The 20,074-nt window shown below is 33.4% G+C and overlaps 2 protein-coding genes and 1 pseudogene across 2 annotated transcripts; all 3 read left to right on the top strand.

The window, feature by feature from the left end:
• Positions 1 to 3,031: 3,031 nt before the first annotated feature.
• On the top strand, positions 3,032 to 7,709 carry ACLA-3 (ATP-citrate lyase A-3). Its single transcript, XM_011093891.3, has 12 exons — positions 3,032 to 3,353; positions 4,240 to 4,416; positions 4,495 to 4,656; positions 4,758 to 4,838; positions 5,177 to 5,228; positions 5,451 to 5,565; positions 5,660 to 5,741; positions 5,949 to 6,044; positions 6,148 to 6,249; positions 6,339 to 6,455; positions 6,545 to 6,661; positions 7,436 to 7,709. Exons 1-12 carry the CDS (start codon positions 3,255 to 3,257, stop codon positions 7,505 to 7,507), a joined length of 1,272 nt encoding a protein of 423 aa, XP_011092193.2. The 5' UTR covers positions 3,032 to 3,254; the 3' UTR covers positions 7,508 to 7,709.
• A 3,512-nt stretch (positions 7,710 to 11,221) lies between these two features.
• On the top strand, positions 11,222 to 11,920 carry LOC105172804 (kunitz trypsin inhibitor 5 pseudogene; annotated as a pseudogene).
• Positions 11,921 to 16,838: 4,918 nt separating this feature from the next.
• Positions 16,839 to 18,933, top strand: LOC105172805 (peroxidase 5-like). The gene is made up of 2 exons (XM_011094383.3): positions 16,839 to 17,089; positions 17,893 to 18,933. Exons 1-2 carry the CDS (start codon positions 16,859 to 16,861, stop codon positions 18,667 to 18,669), a joined length of 1,008 nt encoding a protein of 335 aa, XP_011092685.1. The 5' UTR covers positions 16,839 to 16,858; the 3' UTR covers positions 18,670 to 18,933.
• Positions 18,934 to 20,074: the final 1,141 nt, after the last annotated feature.

Here is a 20,074-nt window from a genome sequence, read left to right as displayed (position 1 = left end):
TCAGACGTCTGATAGGTCAGACAGTTAATTCCAGGCAAGCCCAGCTCAAGGTACAATGTATTTATGGAACTGTTATAGAGATCAAAGTTCCTATACAGACTTAAAAACAAATAGAAATGTGAAGTATCTACTCGTACTTTTTTATTTACTGTAATAAATATATATTTTTCCCGGTCCCACCTCTTTATAATATTATGGATAAATTATAATGGGCCCCATTGAGATTTGCCATAATTACAAATACCTCTCGTTGTTTGAAAAATTACAAATACCCCTCCACGCACAATGGATTATCACAAATGGTGTTCATTAGAATATTTGTAATTTTCGGAGCGTATTTGTAATCTTTTAAACTACAAAAAAAAGTATTTGTAATTACGAAATTTTTTTGAAAAGTTGATTATAATTTATTCTAATATTATTATTATTATTCTTTTTCAAGTATCATAGCCAATTAGGGATAACAGCTAACATACAGACAATTTAACTGATCCACCTACCTATCCCCATCAATGAAGAGCCATTATGCAAGAAAAATTCTTTGTTGTGGAGTAAAAGCTGGAAATAAATTAATGTTTGAGAATGTGGAATAAAAGAAATGAGTATGGATATTGTTCCAACTCTCAATGGTATCCACCAACAATACCTAACAGTATGGTGGGGAAAATTACAACGGGCTTTTATGAAATTTATTATAATTATAAATATTTTTTATTATTTAAAAATTATAAATATTTTTTTAAAATTAATGGTCGTCTAATAAATACCTCATCGTGATAATCCATATTGTAGGGGGTATTTGTTAGGTGACTTTTAATTTCAGGGGGCGTATTCGTAATTTTCCAAACAACGATATATATGTAATTATAACAAATCTCAGAAAAATTCTTTGTAATTTATCTTAATTATAAACTTTTCACAATGTTTTAGGGGACGGTATTTTTTTTTCTGCACGGATTGATTTTGGCGATTACTCCTGTAACTTTAAAATTTTGACAGTTTTAGTGTTTTTAAGACTAAATTGGTCGGAAAATCGCATGTGACTTGCACATAACCCAATTAAATTAAAGATTCCGGCCGAAAATAACTAAAAATATTTTTAAAATTATATAACTAAATTACGAAATCAATCCGTACAAAACCAAAAATTTCTTTCCCTAAACTATAGAGCTAAAGTTATATTTGGCCCTAAAGCTTATCAACCCCAAAAGCACAATATACCAAATAGATTAAATTGGAGAAGATAGTATATATGTCTAACTAATGCACCAACTTAATTAAATGTTGAAGAAAAGATAGCATATGGTAGGTCTAAAATTGTGACATGTAGAGTGGAATTCCTAGTGGGCACAACATTTTCTTGGTAATAAATTTGTGTTAGGTGACTCCAAAGCAATAATTTCATTATTACATTAATATTTTAATAAAATAAATGGAAATTATGATATTAATATTTTAATAAATTAAATAATATATTAGGTTAATCAGTATATCAAAATAATAAAAAAAAGATAGTAAAATAAATTGTAATAAATTTATATTGAGCGAGACGAATATCCACATTTACTTGGACTTGAATCTTATCTTTTCTTATAACTGCAATTTTGCATAATATATATGAATAAATTATAGGAAAAATTGCATAATACCCTTATGTGTTATTGAACAATTCCTAAAAATTTACCTGTGTTAATTAAATAGTAAAAAAGACCCTATATAATTGTAAACCTTGTCAAAAAAAAAAAATTAATTATATTTTGTCATCCAAACTATGACCATTTTTACACTTTGGCATTTAAACTTTTTTTTGATATCAACTTACCATCTCATCTTAATAGACAAATAACTATTCAAGTAGACAAATACAATAGTAGTAAGGTGTGACACATCCTATTTACATGATAAATTTTTAAAATAATTTAAAGTACAATATTTTATAAAAAATCATGTTATTCAATTTTTGCACATAAAAAATACCTAAAATATATATATATATATAAATAAAAAGTTAATATAAATATTTGACTTATAAAAATTTATTTGGTTAAAGAAGATAACATCATAACATCAATGAGATAAAAAATACCTGAAAAAAAAATAAAAAGAAAATAATCAAAAGGTAGTTATGCAAGATTATGACACCAAAACGCCCCTCTTAAGTATAGATAAATATAGGATCATTAAAATAAAAGATTTGAGTAAAAGAGCTTAGTCTTACTAAATGCCTTGACAATAATTCAAATTCACATTGTGGGTATGACAATGGTTGGCCATGAAATTCTAGGGGGTCAAATGCAATATACCTGTATGTGATATGTGAAATGAGCAAATAAATCCACATGAAAAGAAGAATTAACAAATGAAGCAAATTATCCCTTATTAATGGTTTAGATAGGGGTTAATTTGCTTCATTTGTCAAAATACAGAGGGTAATTTGCTGTTTTATTTTTTACAGGATTTTTTTTACATATTTTTCATATTACAAGGGAATAAATTGTATTTTTTCCGATGCTAGGACATGCTTAGCACATAAGATGCACTTCCTAGCTAGTTGCAACTACAAGCCACGGTTTATTAATATCTCATTGTTGTTTGAAAAATTATCAATATCCCTGATTTTAATTGTCGTCTAACAATTAATCCAATCCATTAGGCTTTCATTCATTTTTCGTGATAAACTGATCAAAATGCCTTTGTAGATCAAGAATTATGATTTTATTTATTTTTTTAAAAAAATATTTCTTTTACTGATTAAGTGAATAATTTTTTATAATTTTTAAAATTTTTTCCTTCTTATGTTTTTTAACAATTTTTTTTTAATTTTTTTGTTAAAAAATATAATAAGAGCAAAGTTGATAATTTTATTATTATATAAAGATTATATAATTTTATCAAATATAAAAAATATGTATATTTTTCAAACAACGAAAAGATATTTGTAATTATATTGAGGTTGTTGTGATTACCATATAATATATGAACGAAGTGATGGGGCAAAAGAAAAACATAAATAAGGAAAAAACAGCCAACAACTAGCATATAACCACCATTTCTCGTTGCACGAATCGCCCAACCACCTAACTCTACCCTTCTCTATTCTTCAATCTCAATCCAACCACACTCACCGTCTCCTACTCATAGCGTTTATTGCAGTAGTAGAAGCTTAAACCCACATCAGATCTCTCTTCGAGCAATCCCATAAGATAAGTTATTCCGTTCTCTAGTTGCTTGAATTTGCCTTAGGATTGAAAGGAATGGCGAGGAAGAAGATCAGAGAGTACGATTCCAAGAGGCTGCTCAAAGAGCATCTGAAAAGATTAGCTGGTATTGACCTCCAGATCCGCTCTGCCCAGGTATGAATTAGTTTAGTTTCTTGTAGCGTTGTTACTTTCGTGACGTCTTTCTGTTTGATGTTTTGCGTTGTGATGGTTTCTTGGATATGAGTTTCTTATTAGTGTGGAAGTGATTTTGACATGAATTTCATTAAAATATCAAGTTGGGATTGTGATCTCCATGCCATTCATCCTTTGCTTAGCTTACTTTGATTTGTGAAGGAAGATTGACTCTTAGCTTCATGGGTCAAGTTCTAGCTAGGAATTCAAAGACATCTGGTGCTGCCTCAGAGTTTGCTCGAATCACTGCTGACAAATTGTTCTGGAGTTTATCACTTTTTTTTTCCATGTGAATTGCGTTGAATTCTTATTGATCATTGCTTTTTATGTGTATACTGAGAAGGCTACTAGAGTTGCCAAATGATTACTTTGAAAAGAATAAACTTAGTCTTGAAGTTGAAAGATGAAATAAAGATGAGATGAGCTAAAAATCCTAGAAAGAAAGTTTAAAATACTGAATCTCATCCAATTAATAGTTAATGAAATTTGGATAGCATAGAATGGTAAGTCCTGATATTTGATAATCAGCAATGGGAGAATGGTATGTCTTAAGTTTTTTGATCTTATTGCTTTTTTGGATATCTGGATTCATTGTCTTGAACAATATCTTCATGCTGCCTAGTATGGTCCTCAATCAAGATGCGGTTAAAATCCTTTTCTTGGCAGCATTTATTATTCCTGTGCCATGAATGTTTGTTTGGTTTCCTCTTTTGCACTATATCAGTACTCCTTTGATTTCTATATTAACATCATATTCTTGACATTCCATGGAACTGCTTGTTCTAGTGTGTGTTTGAGCATAAAATTCCTATGATCAGAGCTGTTCTTCCTAATAAAATGTCCTTAGGTGACACAATCAACGGACTTTACTGAGTTAACAAACAAAGAACCATGGTTGTCATCCACAAAGTTGGTTGTAAAGCCTGACATGTTGTTCGGGAAACGAGGGAAGAGTGGCTTGGTAGCTCTAAATTTAGATCTCGCCCAAGTTGCTGCTTTTGTGAAAGAACGCCTTGGTGTTGAGGTGACAACATTTGAATTAATTGTCCTTATTCTTAGTTATTGTAATGCTGGTATCTACTTGAAACTTGTTTCTTTCTAGGTTGAGATGGGTGGTTGCAAAGCACCAATAACGACATTCATTGTTGAGCCTTTTGTTCCCCACGATCAAGAATATTACCTTTCAATAGTGTCTGAGAGGTTAGGATGTACCATTAGCTTCTCAGAATGTGGAGGTATTGAAATTGAAGAGAACTGGGACAAGGTACAACAAACTGATGTTGGGTCCATGTTGACATAATATTAAGAATGTCAAATGCATTTCTTCGAAGAAAACTGATAATGAGTCAATTTGTTGTTTTGCAGGTTAAGACTATCTTCCTTCCAACTGAAAAGCCAATGAACTTGGAGGCATGTGCTCCTTTGATTGCTACACTTCCCTTAGAGGTAGGTTTTCTGGATAATTCATCTATTTATTTGTTGTTAGTTAACTGAATGGTGGTAGTTCATTCAAGCTGTTGTTGGGGTCAACTACTTTCTTTCAGGTGTGCAACATCTGATGTTGCTTTTATATCATTTTGGGAACATTTACCATGTATTTTAGTTTTACCTAATTACATATGCTAATTCAGTGAGTTTGGTATTCTTAGACCAGGTGAAGGACATTAATTTTCTGTTGTAGTTTAATGGTCTGTGGTCTCTAACATATATTTACTTTTGCAAATTTATTGTGAAAAGAATCTATTGTTCAATTCTTACTCCTTTTTGTTCAATGTTTGGTTCAGGTTAGAGGGAAGATCGGCGACTTTATAATGGGTGTTTTTTCTGTATTTCAAGGTATACATACCTTGGCAATGCAAAATTTTTCTTTTCCTTTTCTTTTTCTTTAGGGCAATAAGAATAAAGGTCTTATCATTTTCCAAAAAGAGATGGATATCCTCGTTCTTTTTTTTTGTTAGCTTCTTTTTGGTTTATTGCATGTTATGCTTGTTTAATAATTCATAGCTTGATTACATTAGCATTTGTCAACTTTGACTTTGATCTCTGTATTTTTGCCAGATCTGGATTTTAGTTTTCTTGAGATGAATCCATTTACTCTAGTGAATGCCGAGCCATATCCACTAGACATGAGAGGCGAGTTGGATGACACAGCTGCTTTCAAAAACTTCAAGAAGTATGTTGATGACGTGTTGAGACAGATGGAGTTGGTTGATCGTTTAGTGGTTTAATATATGCATTTGTTTTGTATCTGATAATTCTGTTTACAGATGGGGTGATATAGAGTTTCCTCTACCTTTTGGAAGAGTCCTTAGTCCAACTGAAAGTTTCATACACTCATTGGATGAAAAAGTAAGTGTGGTCATATCTAAGCTTTGCACCTTCAGTCTCTGATGATTTTGCATTTCATAGACTTGCTAATGTATCTAAGCATGAGTGAATCTTATTTGGCAAAAATTGTCCTCCTCCTGATCAATTCTAACAATGATTTACTGGATTGAACCTATCTGCACAAATGGTCGGGCCATTTTATTTTTCATATTTGATGTCATGTTGCAGACTAGTGCGTCGTTGAAATTTACTGTTTTGAACCCAAAAGGACGTATTTGGACAATGGTAGCTGGAGGAGGTGCAAGTGTAATATATGCAGACACAGTGAGTACGCAAATTAGTTCTTCTGTAAATCTCCAGTCCAACAAAATTATTCCATCCAGCAACTCCATATATGCATTCTTTTCTTTCTCTATACGGAAAACAGGTTGGAGATCTGGGCTATGCATCTGAGCTTGGTAATTATGCCGAGTATAGTGGAGCTCCAAATGAAGAGGAGGTTTTGCAGTACGCAAGAGTTGTTATTGATGTAAGAGATTGTGCTATGTGGTGAATGCTTTCACCTTTTCTTCTGATTCATCTGTCTCATGAAATTATATGCTTTTTCTGTTTCCATAGTGTGCCACAGCTGATCCTGATGGCCGCAAGAGAGCTCTTCTTATTGGAGGAGGCATTGCTAACTTTACAGATGTTGCTGCTACTTTCAATGGAATTATTCGGGCTCTCAAGGAGAAGGTTAATTGAATTCTTCTGATTGCCATTCAATGGTTTCGAAGTTTACTCTTCAGGAATTTACTTTTACCCCCTTCTCTTAACTGGAGTAGGAATCGAAGTTGAAAGCAGCTAGAATGCATCTTTACGTTCGTAGAGGTGGGCCCAACTATCAGACTGGTTTGGCAAGAATGCGGGCTTTGGGAGAAGAATTGGGAGTTCCCATCGAGGTATAACATGACTTCTCTAAACTTGTTATATGCATTTAGTTTGTCTCTTGATGTTAAATTCCTTCAAGGCATCTACTGCTGAACAACTGAGTTGTTAATAGAAGCCACAACATTCGCATTTGGATTTCAAAATTCTCAAGCACAACAATATCTTTCTCCCTTTAGATTGTCTTCTTGAAATTTGATCAAACTTGAGGAGTACTTTTCTGGTTGTGAGGTGTTAGCTTCATGCTTAAAAGTTGCAGGCACCTTCAAATTAGTATGAATTGGTTTATAAGTATGTGGAATTAAAATTAGTGTTGAGATGAAATTTCAGAGTGCTATATATTTGTTTATATCTAGAAAATTTAACATGAATAAATAACTGAAACGCGAATTGAGCTTAAGATGTTTGCACAACTTTTGCCTTCGGAAACATGAGAGAAAATTAAAGTTTGAAAAAACATGGAGAGTGTTTGTAATAAGTGGAGAGAAGTAGAAAAGCTGAAGTTGGAGAGATTGGGGAAAGAAATTAAAAAAAAAGCGGAATTCTGTGTGGATTAATTTGGAATTGCTTACAAAATTTCTAGAGCCTATTACAAACATCCACATACCTGCTTTCAACTTCTGCTTTTCTTTAGAGATTCAATAAATTCAATAAATCTTAACCGCAAACACTCTAAATGCTTGTTTTCAAGGTTCAAAAAGTACTTAATCATAGAATTCGCAAACACTCCCAAGAAACCCGTGGTAGATTGTTATCTAAAACCTAACATGACCTCTATTGATGTGCAGGTTTATGGACCCGAGGCCACAATGACGGGCATTTGCAAGCAGGCAATTGATTGCATCATGTCTGCAGCATAATCGAGCTGTGCATCTCTCTTTTTCATTTGCGAATTGAGAAAACTAATCCAAATATTTCCCTCAGAGCAGTTGCTGAAATGTCCTTCAAACTGGATTGTTTGTTTGTGCTCTCTCTCTTTCGCCTCTGTATGCCCCGTTGCGATTTCTTTTTCCCAAAAGACATTTTCGCTAATGTGAAATTAAAGATTTGAGCTGCAGAAAACTTGGGTTGCGGGTCTAGCATTGAATCTGTTAGGTGCTAGTTTGTTGTGAAATTTATGAGCTGTCTCTCCATGCTGCATTTATCATACAGGTGGTCCTTGCTGATTAATGGTATAGCAGTAGCAGCTTCGGCTGTGTATGCAACTTGTGTTCACCACAGCTTGTGCATTTCCGCATTCAAGATAGTGAATTTTTCCAATCATGCTCTGAAACTTACACAACCATCCCACACATACACTACACACGCGCACACCTACACACGCCCACCAGCCATTCAGTGCTTGCATATAATTCACACTGTCGATCAAAGTACTCAAAAGTGCCCGGGGACCCTGGAGAAAGCTCAAATTTCTCGTCTCGAATGTCATTTTTTACTCCTTTTGCGGAACATTCTCCTGTGTATGAGCAGAAATCTTCGTTATATCTATAGTTTGATTACATGCCTTGTTATAGCACGGGCGACTTGTAATTTATTCCAGAAGGGAGATCAGTTTGGGACGTGGGATGCTTGCTGTCACGACTACCGATTGTTTCACAATCTTGTCTTGTGTTTGTTGTCCGGCTGTGTATGTTTTTAGTCGGTATAATGTGTGATAGAAGATCTTTTATTAGATTTAGTCGTTGAGATTATTGAAGTAAAATTGGCTCGACTCGGTGTTTTCCCCGTTAGTTTGTGGTTTAGATATAATTTCGCTTTCAAGTCTTATTAAACTTGTATTTGTGTAAATAAGGACAACCTAGACTATTATGCTCGTGATCAGATTGGATTTTCTATTGCATATTTTATTTTATTTTATATACATGTTATGTGTATAAAAATTATGCCATCAACTTTATTTAAGAAAAGATCTTATACACGTACCGTGTATATATATATAAATTGGAATAGAATATATAATAGAAAATTCAATTTGGCTCGTGATATGTTACTTTACTACGTATTAGATGCAAGTCAGGAAAAATTTAGTTCGAACTGAATTTGGTTAAATAGAAGGTCATTAAATAATATAGTGTATTATATTTATTATATGGTCGCTATAAAATTTAAAAATGTACACCAATCATATGATAAATGTAGTAACAGTTTGATACGATTAAATTTAATCAAAGTAAACATTTTCGTATAACATGTTAGAAAATCGACAAACATAGTGGTGATAAGTGATTAGTACCTTCGTTAAACAATCTTTTACAATGATTTCGAAAACAAACAAATACAAACGACAACAGATGAACGTCAAGTGACAGTATTAAAATTGTTACAGGTGAGTAATATTTCTGTCAAATAATAATAATAATTTTGATAAGTTTGTAATGACTCTGATACTATATAAATTGTTACTATTGATGATTAGTGAGATATATATATATATATATATAATAATTTGATAAAAATAACAATTGTAGCAAGGAGTTTATCGATATAAATTTGGTTTACAATTAACTATATATGTAATAATTTGATAAAAATAACAATTTTCCTAATAAGTTTATGAATATAAATTGTCTCGTTACGAAATTATGGATGGGATGTATCATGTCATTAATTGTAAATTGAGATATTTTTCAATACAAAATGAAATAAATATTAAATTAAAGAATTAATTACACTTAAATTCCTTCTAAAATTAAAGAATTATACTTACAATTTTTGTCAAGAATTTTCCATTTACAACTATCTCCATTCCGTTAAGGTGTCAGCCGAAAATATTGATGTCACAAAAAAAAAGTTATAAAATTTTTAATTTTACTCCTTATTCAATATTTGAGAATAATATTTTATTATTTTGATAATAATATTACTAGAGAATACTGAATGAAATGTAAAATTCGAAGTTTATGAAATCTTTCAATATTTCATGTTTAAATTTTAACAAAAGATATAAATAAAGAATTTTCGAAGAGTAGGCAAATATAAATTTATTTTTAAAAAAAATTATAATTTCATATTTTAAAAGAAAGTCTAAATCTAATTAACTCTAAATAAAAATGAGGGTAAATTATATAAACACTCCTTGAGATTACGCTAAATTACTCAAACGCCTCCTATGTTTTACAAAAATTACAGCTATACATTTGAGGGATGTTAGTGTAATTTTTTAGGAGGTGTTTGTGTAACTTTTATATTTAATTAGAAACGTAATAATAATTACAATTATAATTCAGAGAGTATGTTATAATTTTGTGAAAAATAAAAAATATTTATATATTTTAATTTAATTTCAAGAATATCAATATAATTTATCCTAAAAATAAAGACAAAACTGTCCGCTCGTACCATAATTTCAACCCACGGTTTTCGATCTTCAAACTATAAAATGAAACAAACATTAAATTAAAATAATGATCAAAATCATATTGTCCTCATACCATCTTTTCAATCACGGCGCCCATCTCCGATATATAAAATGGAACAAAACAATAAATTAAATAATGATCCAAGTGTCTTCATACCACCATTTCAAACTTCTTGTTCCAATTTAGTGTTCTATATTTTTGTATTTTATTCAACACCACAAATTATTTATTTAATATTTATGTTATTTATATATTTTTCTAAATATTTACAGGATAAATTACAAGAAGCTCGTTTGAAATTTGATATAATTATAAATACACATTAATCGTTGTTTGAAAAATCATCAATACTACCTAAAATACAACATAATTATGTAACCTCTAGACGGTAAAGTGGAAATGTCTACTTTATCTTTGAAAAAGGATGAAACAAAATTGAGGGTGAGTAAAGTCACATTTGCCTCTGTGTTATGCCCGGTCATTTGCCTTCTAAAAGGTACGTCAAGATTTACAATTCAAAAGAGCATTTTAAGTAAGTTTACCACAAAAAATTAAACGAAAATCTAACACTAATGGAATTGGATCGTTGTTAGACGGGTACTAAAGTATATTGATAATTTTTTAAATAATGAGAGCTATTTATAATTAGGTTTTCATGTATTTTTTGTCCTATACCTTAAACCATTTGGTACTTCATCCTTTAATTTTCTAGGTTAGTATTTTGGTTTTGTATGTTTTTAATTTTTGTGATTTTAGTCCATTTTTCACAAAAAGTTCACCCTTCTCGTCGCAAAAATGTGCATCTCACGTCACATTTTAAAATTAAGGTTTTTGTTCATATTGACATATTTTACCATCATTTTTGTCGTTTAATTTTCTAGGGTAGCATTTGATTTTAATTTTTTTAATTTTTCACGATATCAGCTCTTTTTTTTCGTCAGAGTTCACTCTTCTTACTGGTGGAGTTGAACTCCAACGAATAAAAAGACCGACACCCTGCAAATTAAAAAGATACAAGACTAAAATATTACCGTAAAAAATTAAGTGATGAAAGCGACAAACAACCTAAGTTATGGAACTAAAAATACATTTAACTTTTATAATTAAATCAAATATCAGAAAAAAATAATTGTAATGTCCATATTTATATAATGACATAAGCATAAAAAATGAAAATATAAAAATTAAAAAAAGGATCCATCCACTATAAATATTTGGAGATTTTTGCATTGCATGTACCCCCACAACACATGGAGACCAAAAGAAATAGCTACACACTCTATTCTCTCCTCCCAATTTTCCTTCTCGATTTCTCTTCCGTCGCATTTACTGATCAGCAGCCCACAAACACCTCAGTCTTAGATTTGGATGGAAATCTACTCCAAATCAACACAAAGTACTACATCCTCCCCCTCGACGGAGGCGGCGGCGGCGGGTTCGCCCTCTCCGTCAGGGACCCCCGCGACCCCTGCCCTCCTAACGTCGTGCAAGAGAACGATGAAGGTTCAGCTGGGCTGTCTCTCAAGTTTTTCCCACTAGACAGAGAACAGCAGCAGGCCACGTCTGTAAGTTTGTCTAGTGATATGAATATAGCTTTCATGGCAGCCACCACCTGTGTGCAGCGAACCGTGTGGCGGACCGGCGTCGCCGACGGGACTACGGGGCGGAGGTACGTGAGGACTGGCGGTGTTCTGGGTCGGCCGGGGGCGGAGACGGTGGGGGAGTGGTTCAAGATAGATAAGTATGGAAAGGGTTACAAGATTGGGTATTGTCCGAGTGTGTGCAGTGCGTGTAGGGTTGAGTGTGGGGAGATGGGTGTGTTTGTGGAGGATGGAAGGAGGTGGGTGGGTTTGGGTGGTCAACCCATTGTAATTGCCTTCAAGAAAGTTGTGTAATTAATCATTTTAAAAAAAATTCTATTTAAAATCGAGTTGGATAAAATTTGAATCAATTCATATATAATGAATTAATTATATTACATATGAGATTACTTATTATTAGTTTAGTTTGATTTAATTAAATTTAATTTAAATTAAAGAAATTTGAAAACTAATTAATATTTTCTAGAAATTGAACGAGGTGGATTTAGATCTTAAATGCATTTTTGGTCATGTAATTATAGTCTTTTGACATTTTGGATCCTATAGATTATTAGAGTAGTAATTTGGTTCTGTATATTTTTAATTTTTATGATTTTAGGATAAAATATTTCAAAGTTAGCTAGAAAATGACATCGGTTTTGGGCTGATTTTCATCACTTTAAATGTTACATGTAAAGTGCAGTGCATGCGTTGTTGCTCCAACCGAAAATCAACCGACAAACAATTATATATGACAAAGTACTACATTCACAAAATTAAAATAGTAAACTGATACAAAAAAGTTTAGATGACAAAATTTTAAAACGAATATAATTTCGAATGACAAAATATAATTTAGCCTAATTTATATACTTCATCAATTAATATAATAGTTAATAATTAATTTAATAACTCGATTAATAGTATAACTTTTATAAAGTAACTAATCTATACACAAATATTAAAATTAAATTTTAGATGATTATTTTTCTAAATTTGACCCAAAGTTTAAAAAAGAACGAAATAAAATATCCAATTGTATAAAAAAATGTATATATAATGATGAAAATTATTATTTTAGTCCTATAATTATCCAATATTAGTTCGGGTAAATTACATTTTGCCATTCGAACTTACTCATTTTTATACTTTGGCATCTAAATTTTTTTTTGTGCCAACTTGCTATTTCAACTTTGAGAAATTTGCACTTTACCATGTATGATCATTTTTTTACTGACTTTTTGCCAAAAAAATTACATGTTGTACATATGTAAAAAATATCACATCACATGACCCTTAATATCACATGTGCACTGCATGTGATGTTTTTTTTACAAAAAAATTGGTGTAAAAATAGTTATGAATGACAAAGTGTAAAATTTTGTAAAGTTCAGATGGTAAGTTGACACAAAAAAAATTTAAATACCAAAGTGTAAAAATGATCATAGTTCAAATGACAAAATATAATTAAACCTATTAATTTTAGTTCTGTAACTATTATTTTTAATTAAATCTTTTAAATTTTGAAATTGACAAAATTTAGTTCTTTGGTAGCTGGAATTTTGATTTTTGGTAAAAAAAAGAAAATAACATATCATTCTAATTGGATATTTTTGAAGATTTTTAATTCTACGTGGCTTTAAACATGAGTCGTCAGGGGTAAGAAGGACGCGGCAGTGCGTCCCGCGCGGCCGTCGCCCACCCAAAAATAGATCTGGGAGACGAGGTGAGGAGGGTGGGCGCGCTTTTGAGTATTTTGTGATGCTTGTTGCCTGTTTCTATCATTTACAGTATATAGAGACGACTTCTCTTGCATCATATGAGTTCTTTTTGTCCTGACGTGTGCATTATATATCTCTATTCATCCCGCTTATAAATGCACGAATACATTTGTTTCGAGTAAATTACAATCTATCTATTTGTGTTATAGAAAATAGACAAACAATCTCTTTATGAAAACAAAAATAAAAATTTATCTTTTTGTATTTTTTAAAACATAGCAATTTATCCCCCTATATTTTTATATTCGAAGCAATTTACCTCCTTAGGTAAGGAGGTAAGTTGTTTTATTTTTTAAAACATAGGGGATAAATTACTATTTATTTTTTATCGAGGAATAATTTACTCATTTTCAATATCATAGAGGATAAATTGCATTCAATCCCATTCTAGAAACCAACATTCTAGCATCCCTCTTGATCTCGTTCATTTTGGTATTTTTCTTGATTGTTGGAGTTGAATGAATTCTTATTTGTGTTTATTTAACAACAAAAAGTTGGAAACTCCTGCTTACATTTCTTCTTGTTTTTTTGTTTTATAAATAGAATGTCTTGTAATTTTGAGATTGATGGAGTTGAATTCATTATTATTTGTATTTATTTTTTCAAAAAAAAAAAATGGGTCAAGTCGGAACCATACCTAAAAAGCTAAGTCTAACAGATTGAGAATGGGTTTGGGACCCATTACGTCGGATCAGGTGGGGTTTGAACCAACACAATCATTATTATATTAGGTTTCTTTCATGTATGAATCTAAATAGATTATACCCCACCCAATATTAGGCTTACTCCTGATCGAGGTAGAATTACCTCAACTCAGGGGCTAGTTGAGGCTGATTGCCTTGATCAAAACCTAGTCCAGACAGGTTACCTTAGCTAGTGGCTAGCTAAGGCAAAATGCCTGAACTAAGATTTCCTTAATTAAAATGCCTCGACCTACATAGTTGAGGTGGGGATTGACCCGTCCCAACTTGTGGTAGCCGATAGAGGCATGCAACCCTCGTTTGACTCGGCTAGCACCAAGCATGCTCGTGATTACCACCGGCGTCATCCTTACAGTAGTACGTAGCATCACTTGCACCGTGGAGTTATGCCTTGCGCGACGAAGAAATCTAATTGTCTCCCAATTATGTTGCTTATTAATTCGGGTTAAATATGTGATCTCCCATAGGGTGGTGATCCGCGATCCAATATGATGTGATCTCCCAAGAGGAGGTGATTGAAGGTGTTTATCCCAAATGCTTAGTGGTCATTGAGAAGAGAAAACATGTTACGCTAGTCGGGATGATCCCCAACAAAGACCCTCCAATGCCTAAGTCAGCTCAAGTTCGAAATGATAAATGCCAATCTCAAGTAGTAAATGAAGTTGCGAGTAATGAATATGTCTTTCCATTAATTCCATGGAATTGAGATATTTTATAGGGTTAAATGTGCCCATTTTTTGGTCCACGTGGCGTCAACTCAAATCATGAGTTGTTAGATGATCTACGGTTTAGATCTCGGGTCATTAGAGCAGATCGGGTTGAATAGGAAGATGCGACCCGACCCAAGATAGAAGATGATCTATGGTTTAGATCTCGAGTCATCAGAGCAGGTCGAGTCTTAATGGGAGGTGCATGGCTCTTAAGTCTTTTTCAGATTTTTCAACCAGTCTTTTTCAAACAATAATGCAATCTCGACCTTGGTGTGGGATCTCTATAAAGAATCTTTTTCAGATACTAGCACAACCTCGACCTTGTTGGGTGACCTCCATGAAGATAGTATTTTTTGAGCAATAAAGCAATCTCTATCTGACGGTAATCTTTTTTGGATATTAGCGCGACCTCCATGAAGAATCTTTTATAGATAAAACTCGACCTCATGGGAGGTGCGCGACCTCTATGAAAATAATTTCTTTTTGGATTTTTAAACTAGTCAAAAATGCAATCTCGACCTCATAGGGTGACCTCCATGAAGAATCTTTTTTGGAGATAGCGCGACCTCATGGGAGGTGCGATCATCATTCTCTCTCTCTCTCATATTTTATTTCTGTCAAAATATCGCTTCTTCTACTAGAGGTCTATCCTTGAGATCTACCTTTTATTTACGTACAATGACCTCTGAGTCTATTACTTGAAAGTTATTTGGGTTCTACGTGAGAACCTCCATATAATATTTTCTTTTAGGGGTTCTACGCGTCCGGAACATCTTCTATTCTATGTACCATGGGACCCCCTGACCCATCAAGTGTCCAAAACTTCATTCTTAGAGCTAATATTCTGACCTTGCCAAATATTTTTAGTGAAATTTACCGCTCTACAAGAGTTACTTACAATGAGTTCTCATGCTATCATGCTTATGACCCTTTTCCAGATGCTTTATCGATCTACCCCTTTGCAAATCTCTTTATACTGCGGGATCTGCTCTTCCTCTAATTGATTGTTCTTCTTTCTTCTTGCTTCTATTTTCCTTAACACTATATTTTAAATATCCTTGTCTAATTAACTTAGATCATTTAGCAGTTTTATTTTTTAATTTTCATGGTAGTTATTTGATCTTGTATTTTTTTAATTTTTTTATTCGTCGAAATTCATCTCCACCAGCTAGAAGGGTGAACTCCAATGAAAAAAAATTGAATCGAAAAAAATTAAAAGAGGCTAGACCAAAATCACTACAAGAAATATAACATTTAACCATAGGCAACTATCATGGTTAAAAATTAATAGCCGTGGTAAAAAGCCATTAACCACGATCACCCAACGATAATACCTATTTACCACTGCTTTAATCCATAGCTAATAAAATCGTAGGCAATAGTAACTTTTTTTCTTTTCTAGTGAATGCTACCTTAAGAAGTTAACTGACAAAATGAACCAATAGAAAAAATAGCTCTAAATTTAAAAGGTAAAGTGGAATGTACATGCATTTTTCCAAACGATAAGTGAGAACTCCAAAAAGAAAAAAAAAAAAAGACTAAAATCACGAAAAGTAAAAAAACACAACCACAATACTACCCTAAAACATTAAAGAACGAAAACGCCGTATAACCAAAAATACATCACCAAAAATGAATTTAAACCTTTTTTTAGCTGATATAAGTTTCCTACCAGAGAGGATCGTTTAAAATTATTGTTGTTGTCACTGTCCTAATTGTCATCTCATTGACAGTTTAACAAATCTGCAACCAGTAAGAAATCACGCAACCATAAATACTTTAACCCTAAAACATTGAAATGTTCAATTCCCATGTCTGAACTTTGATCACGTCCATGGATCGAAGCGGCAGGGAAGATGTCAAGAACCTAGCAATTAAGGTTGTCAAGTTTCTTGCATAACTGAGCTAATAAGCTGTCTCTTACTAATACATATACCTACGCGCATTTCTTTACTTGGTAAAACTCAGACCATGTCGTTGTTTCTTGTAATAACATCCATGCATCTATATATACAGCAGAAACGTCGATAGCACCCTCCATCTTCTTTGTCCGAATTCATTTCTGATCTCTTACATTAAGATGGCCTCAAGAGTACTCAAATTGTCAAGCTCAGTCTTCTTCTTGATACTCTTTGTCTTTGTGTCTGAATTTGCTACTGTCTCGTTGGCTTCTCTGAGGGTTGGGTACTACCAAAACAGTTGCCCATCTGCAGAGGCAATTGTGAGGAAAGTTGTGGAGAAAGCAGTGTCCAGGAACCTTGGCCTTGGAGCAGGTCTCATCAGAATGCATTTTCATGATTGTTTTGTCAGGGTATGTCTTTATAAACTAGGGTGAATCTTTTATCACACTTTCGTATTATAGTATTATATCAATGAGTGATCATTGATATGTGCGTCTCTCTTTTTAATTAAAAATAATTAAAAAATATAATTAAATTAGACTATAATTTAAAAATAATTAAATGTATTTTTTATTCCGTAATTTAGATTATTTGGCGTTTTCGTTTTTTAACCTTTTAGGACAACATTTTAGTGTTGTATTTTTTAATCTTAGTTCTTTTGTTAACCGGAGTTCACCTCCACTCGAAAAGATTCCGGATCAAAGAACTATTTTAAAAAGTTAAAAAACAAAAATGCCTAAAGAAAAAAAACCTAAATTTTAAAATATCACATGACAAATACATGCATTTTTATCCGAGAAGGATGAAATCTGGTGAAAATAGAACTAAAATGAGAAAATTAAAAAGACGAGAACCAAAATACTACTCTAAAAAGTTGAAGGATGAAAACCCCAAATGACTTAAAGTTACGAGACCAAAAATTCATTTAAATCATTCAAAAATGGGGTCACATACAATATATATATATATATATATATATATGTGCGAGTTTGATTTCAATATTATCTATATTTATGTTATAATATATATATTTAAAATTTTTAATCCATTAAAATATTTTATGTAAATTAATTCACATGAACATTTCTGAAATTAATTGAAATTGTATACAGTTTTTATGAAATAATTAGTACGGACAGAAACTCCGTCATGCAAAACATGACTAACAAATAACTCGGTAGTTGAACTAATTGCCTGTTCTTCTGCTTTCCAGGGCTGTGATGCATCAGTCCTGCTGGATTCCACTCCGGGCCGACGTTCCGAGAAACAACATCCCGCCAACAACCCCAGCCTGCGCGGATTCGAAGTGATCGACGAGGCCAAGGCCGAGCTCGAATTCGCCTGCCCAAGAACCGTCTCCTGTGCAGACATCATCGCATTCGCTGCCCGCGACAGCGCCTACAGACTCGGCAACATCAAGTACATGGTCCCCTCAGGTCGTCGCGACGGCAGAATTTCCCTGGAAGACGACGTCACCGCAAATCTCCCCCCTCCCTCCTTCAACGCCGCGCAACTCGAACAAAATTTCGCACGGAAAGGGCTTACGATGGAAGAAATGGTGACTCTCTCCGGGGCACATTCCGTCGGAGTTTCACACTGTTCGTCTTTCTCAAACAGGCTTTACAGTTTCAACTCCACTCATCCTCAGGACCCGTCCCTGGATCCAGACTTGGCCAGGGAACTGAGGAAGAGCTGCCCCAGGCCTGACGGGGAAGCTGGAAATAGTGATCGCGTTGTGGCACTTGATTTTGCGACGCCGAACAGATTGGACAATAGGTATTATCTGAATTTGAAGAGTGGTCGGGTATTGCTGACTTCGGATCAGACACTTTTGAGCAGTGCGAGGAGTGGTTGGATGGTGAGGAGGAACGCGAAGCATGGTGCGTCTTGGGCTGGTAAGTTTGCGGATGCAATGGTGAAAATGGGGTATATTGATGTTCTCACAGGAAACCAGGGCGAGATCAGGAACAATTGCAGGTTTGTCAACTAGGAGAAATGGGTAGCTAACTTGGGGAAAATTCTTGCCCGAGCAGGTTTGGCTGAACCAAATCGATTATAAAGTAAGTGCATTGAACTGTTATATGATTGATTCAAGTTAGATCGAGCCTAATCCTGACTAGGAGAAGTTTTGTCGTTTGTTTCTTGGTTTTGTGTATGTTTTTATTCTTTAATTCTTTGATTAATTGTAATTAAATTATCTTGAAATTGTAATTTTTGAAAAGTTTTTACCCAAATCAAATCAAATTAAACTAAACTAATCACATTTGAGTGTGGCCAAACACGGTCCGAATTAGAATTTCGATAATTCATAGACGATACAAAGGGAAAAGATATTTACACTGCCAGACATAAAGTCTAACTACAAAAATGCTCACTCTTTGTAGAATTACAAATGCACATTTCCTTAGTAAAATTTTACATGAATATATATTTCTTCACATACATTAGACTATACTTCCTCATGGGGTGTATCTGTATTTTTACAAAGAATACAAAGTATAATAATTATACCTAATTCTAAGGGGCGTCAATTACAATATCTCCAAAAAAAAAAAAAAACAAAATTTAATTGGTTTAAAAATGCCCTTTTGCGAAATAGGAAATGACTTAAGGGAATTAATTTTAAACATTTCAAAAGAAAAATTTATGTATAAAAAGTATTAGTTTCAACTAATTTTCAGCAAAAACTTATTAAAAATTGAAGTAAGCTATTGCAAGCCTCCCTTTAATCAAATTTTTGGGCAATTTTCCCAGTTTCGTCCTAATTTTTTCTGTTGTTTTTTCAGTTCGACCGTTTGATTAACAAAGTAGCTAAGATCCAACCACGAGGAAAAAAAAATAAAAAAATCCTAAGATCCTCTACATTGGCTGTGCCCGAAAATCTGAATCACTACAACAAAATAGTTTGATAGTGTTGTTGCTATGGCCCATGACCTTTTAATCGGTAGGCCACTTTAAGCCCAAACCCCAAGCCCACCCGGCAGCCCACAGACGGCCCATGACCCGACCCACTACCGGTACTTATATTCCCTAATGTTGCCCTAACCCACATTGTGTATCTTGCGCCGTCTGCCTCTCTTCTTCCCTTTCTCTCTGATACTCACCGAGATACTCTTTCCTTCTTCTTTTGCCGGTTTCCATGGAAGCTTTCCAAAACCAAGATAATGGTTTAAGGAAAGCTTCAATGGCTTTCCTTTCTCACCTGTTTTCTCAACCGTATAAATAGGAGCTCTCTCCTCTCTTTTCGGTGAACTGAAATCGAGAAATACCCGAATCCTCTTAACTCTTCTTTGTGAGAATTGTGAGCCTTGAGGTGTCTTTTGCGACTAGGTGAGATAGTGATCTGAGTGATCCGGTTCGTTGAGGTCGTGTCTCCGTGTGGTGTTACTGTGGGC

This window comes from Sesamum indicum, linkage group LG10 (genome assembly GCF_026168435.1).
Source record: "Sesamum indicum cultivar Baizhima isolate 11 linkage group LG10, ASM2616843v1, whole genome shotgun sequence".
Classification (NCBI taxonomy): domain Eukaryota; kingdom Viridiplantae; phylum Streptophyta; class Magnoliopsida; order Lamiales; family Pedaliaceae; genus Sesamum; species Sesamum indicum.
Note: the sequence above shows the minus strand (reverse complement) of the source record. Positions and strands in the feature narration are given on the sequence as shown.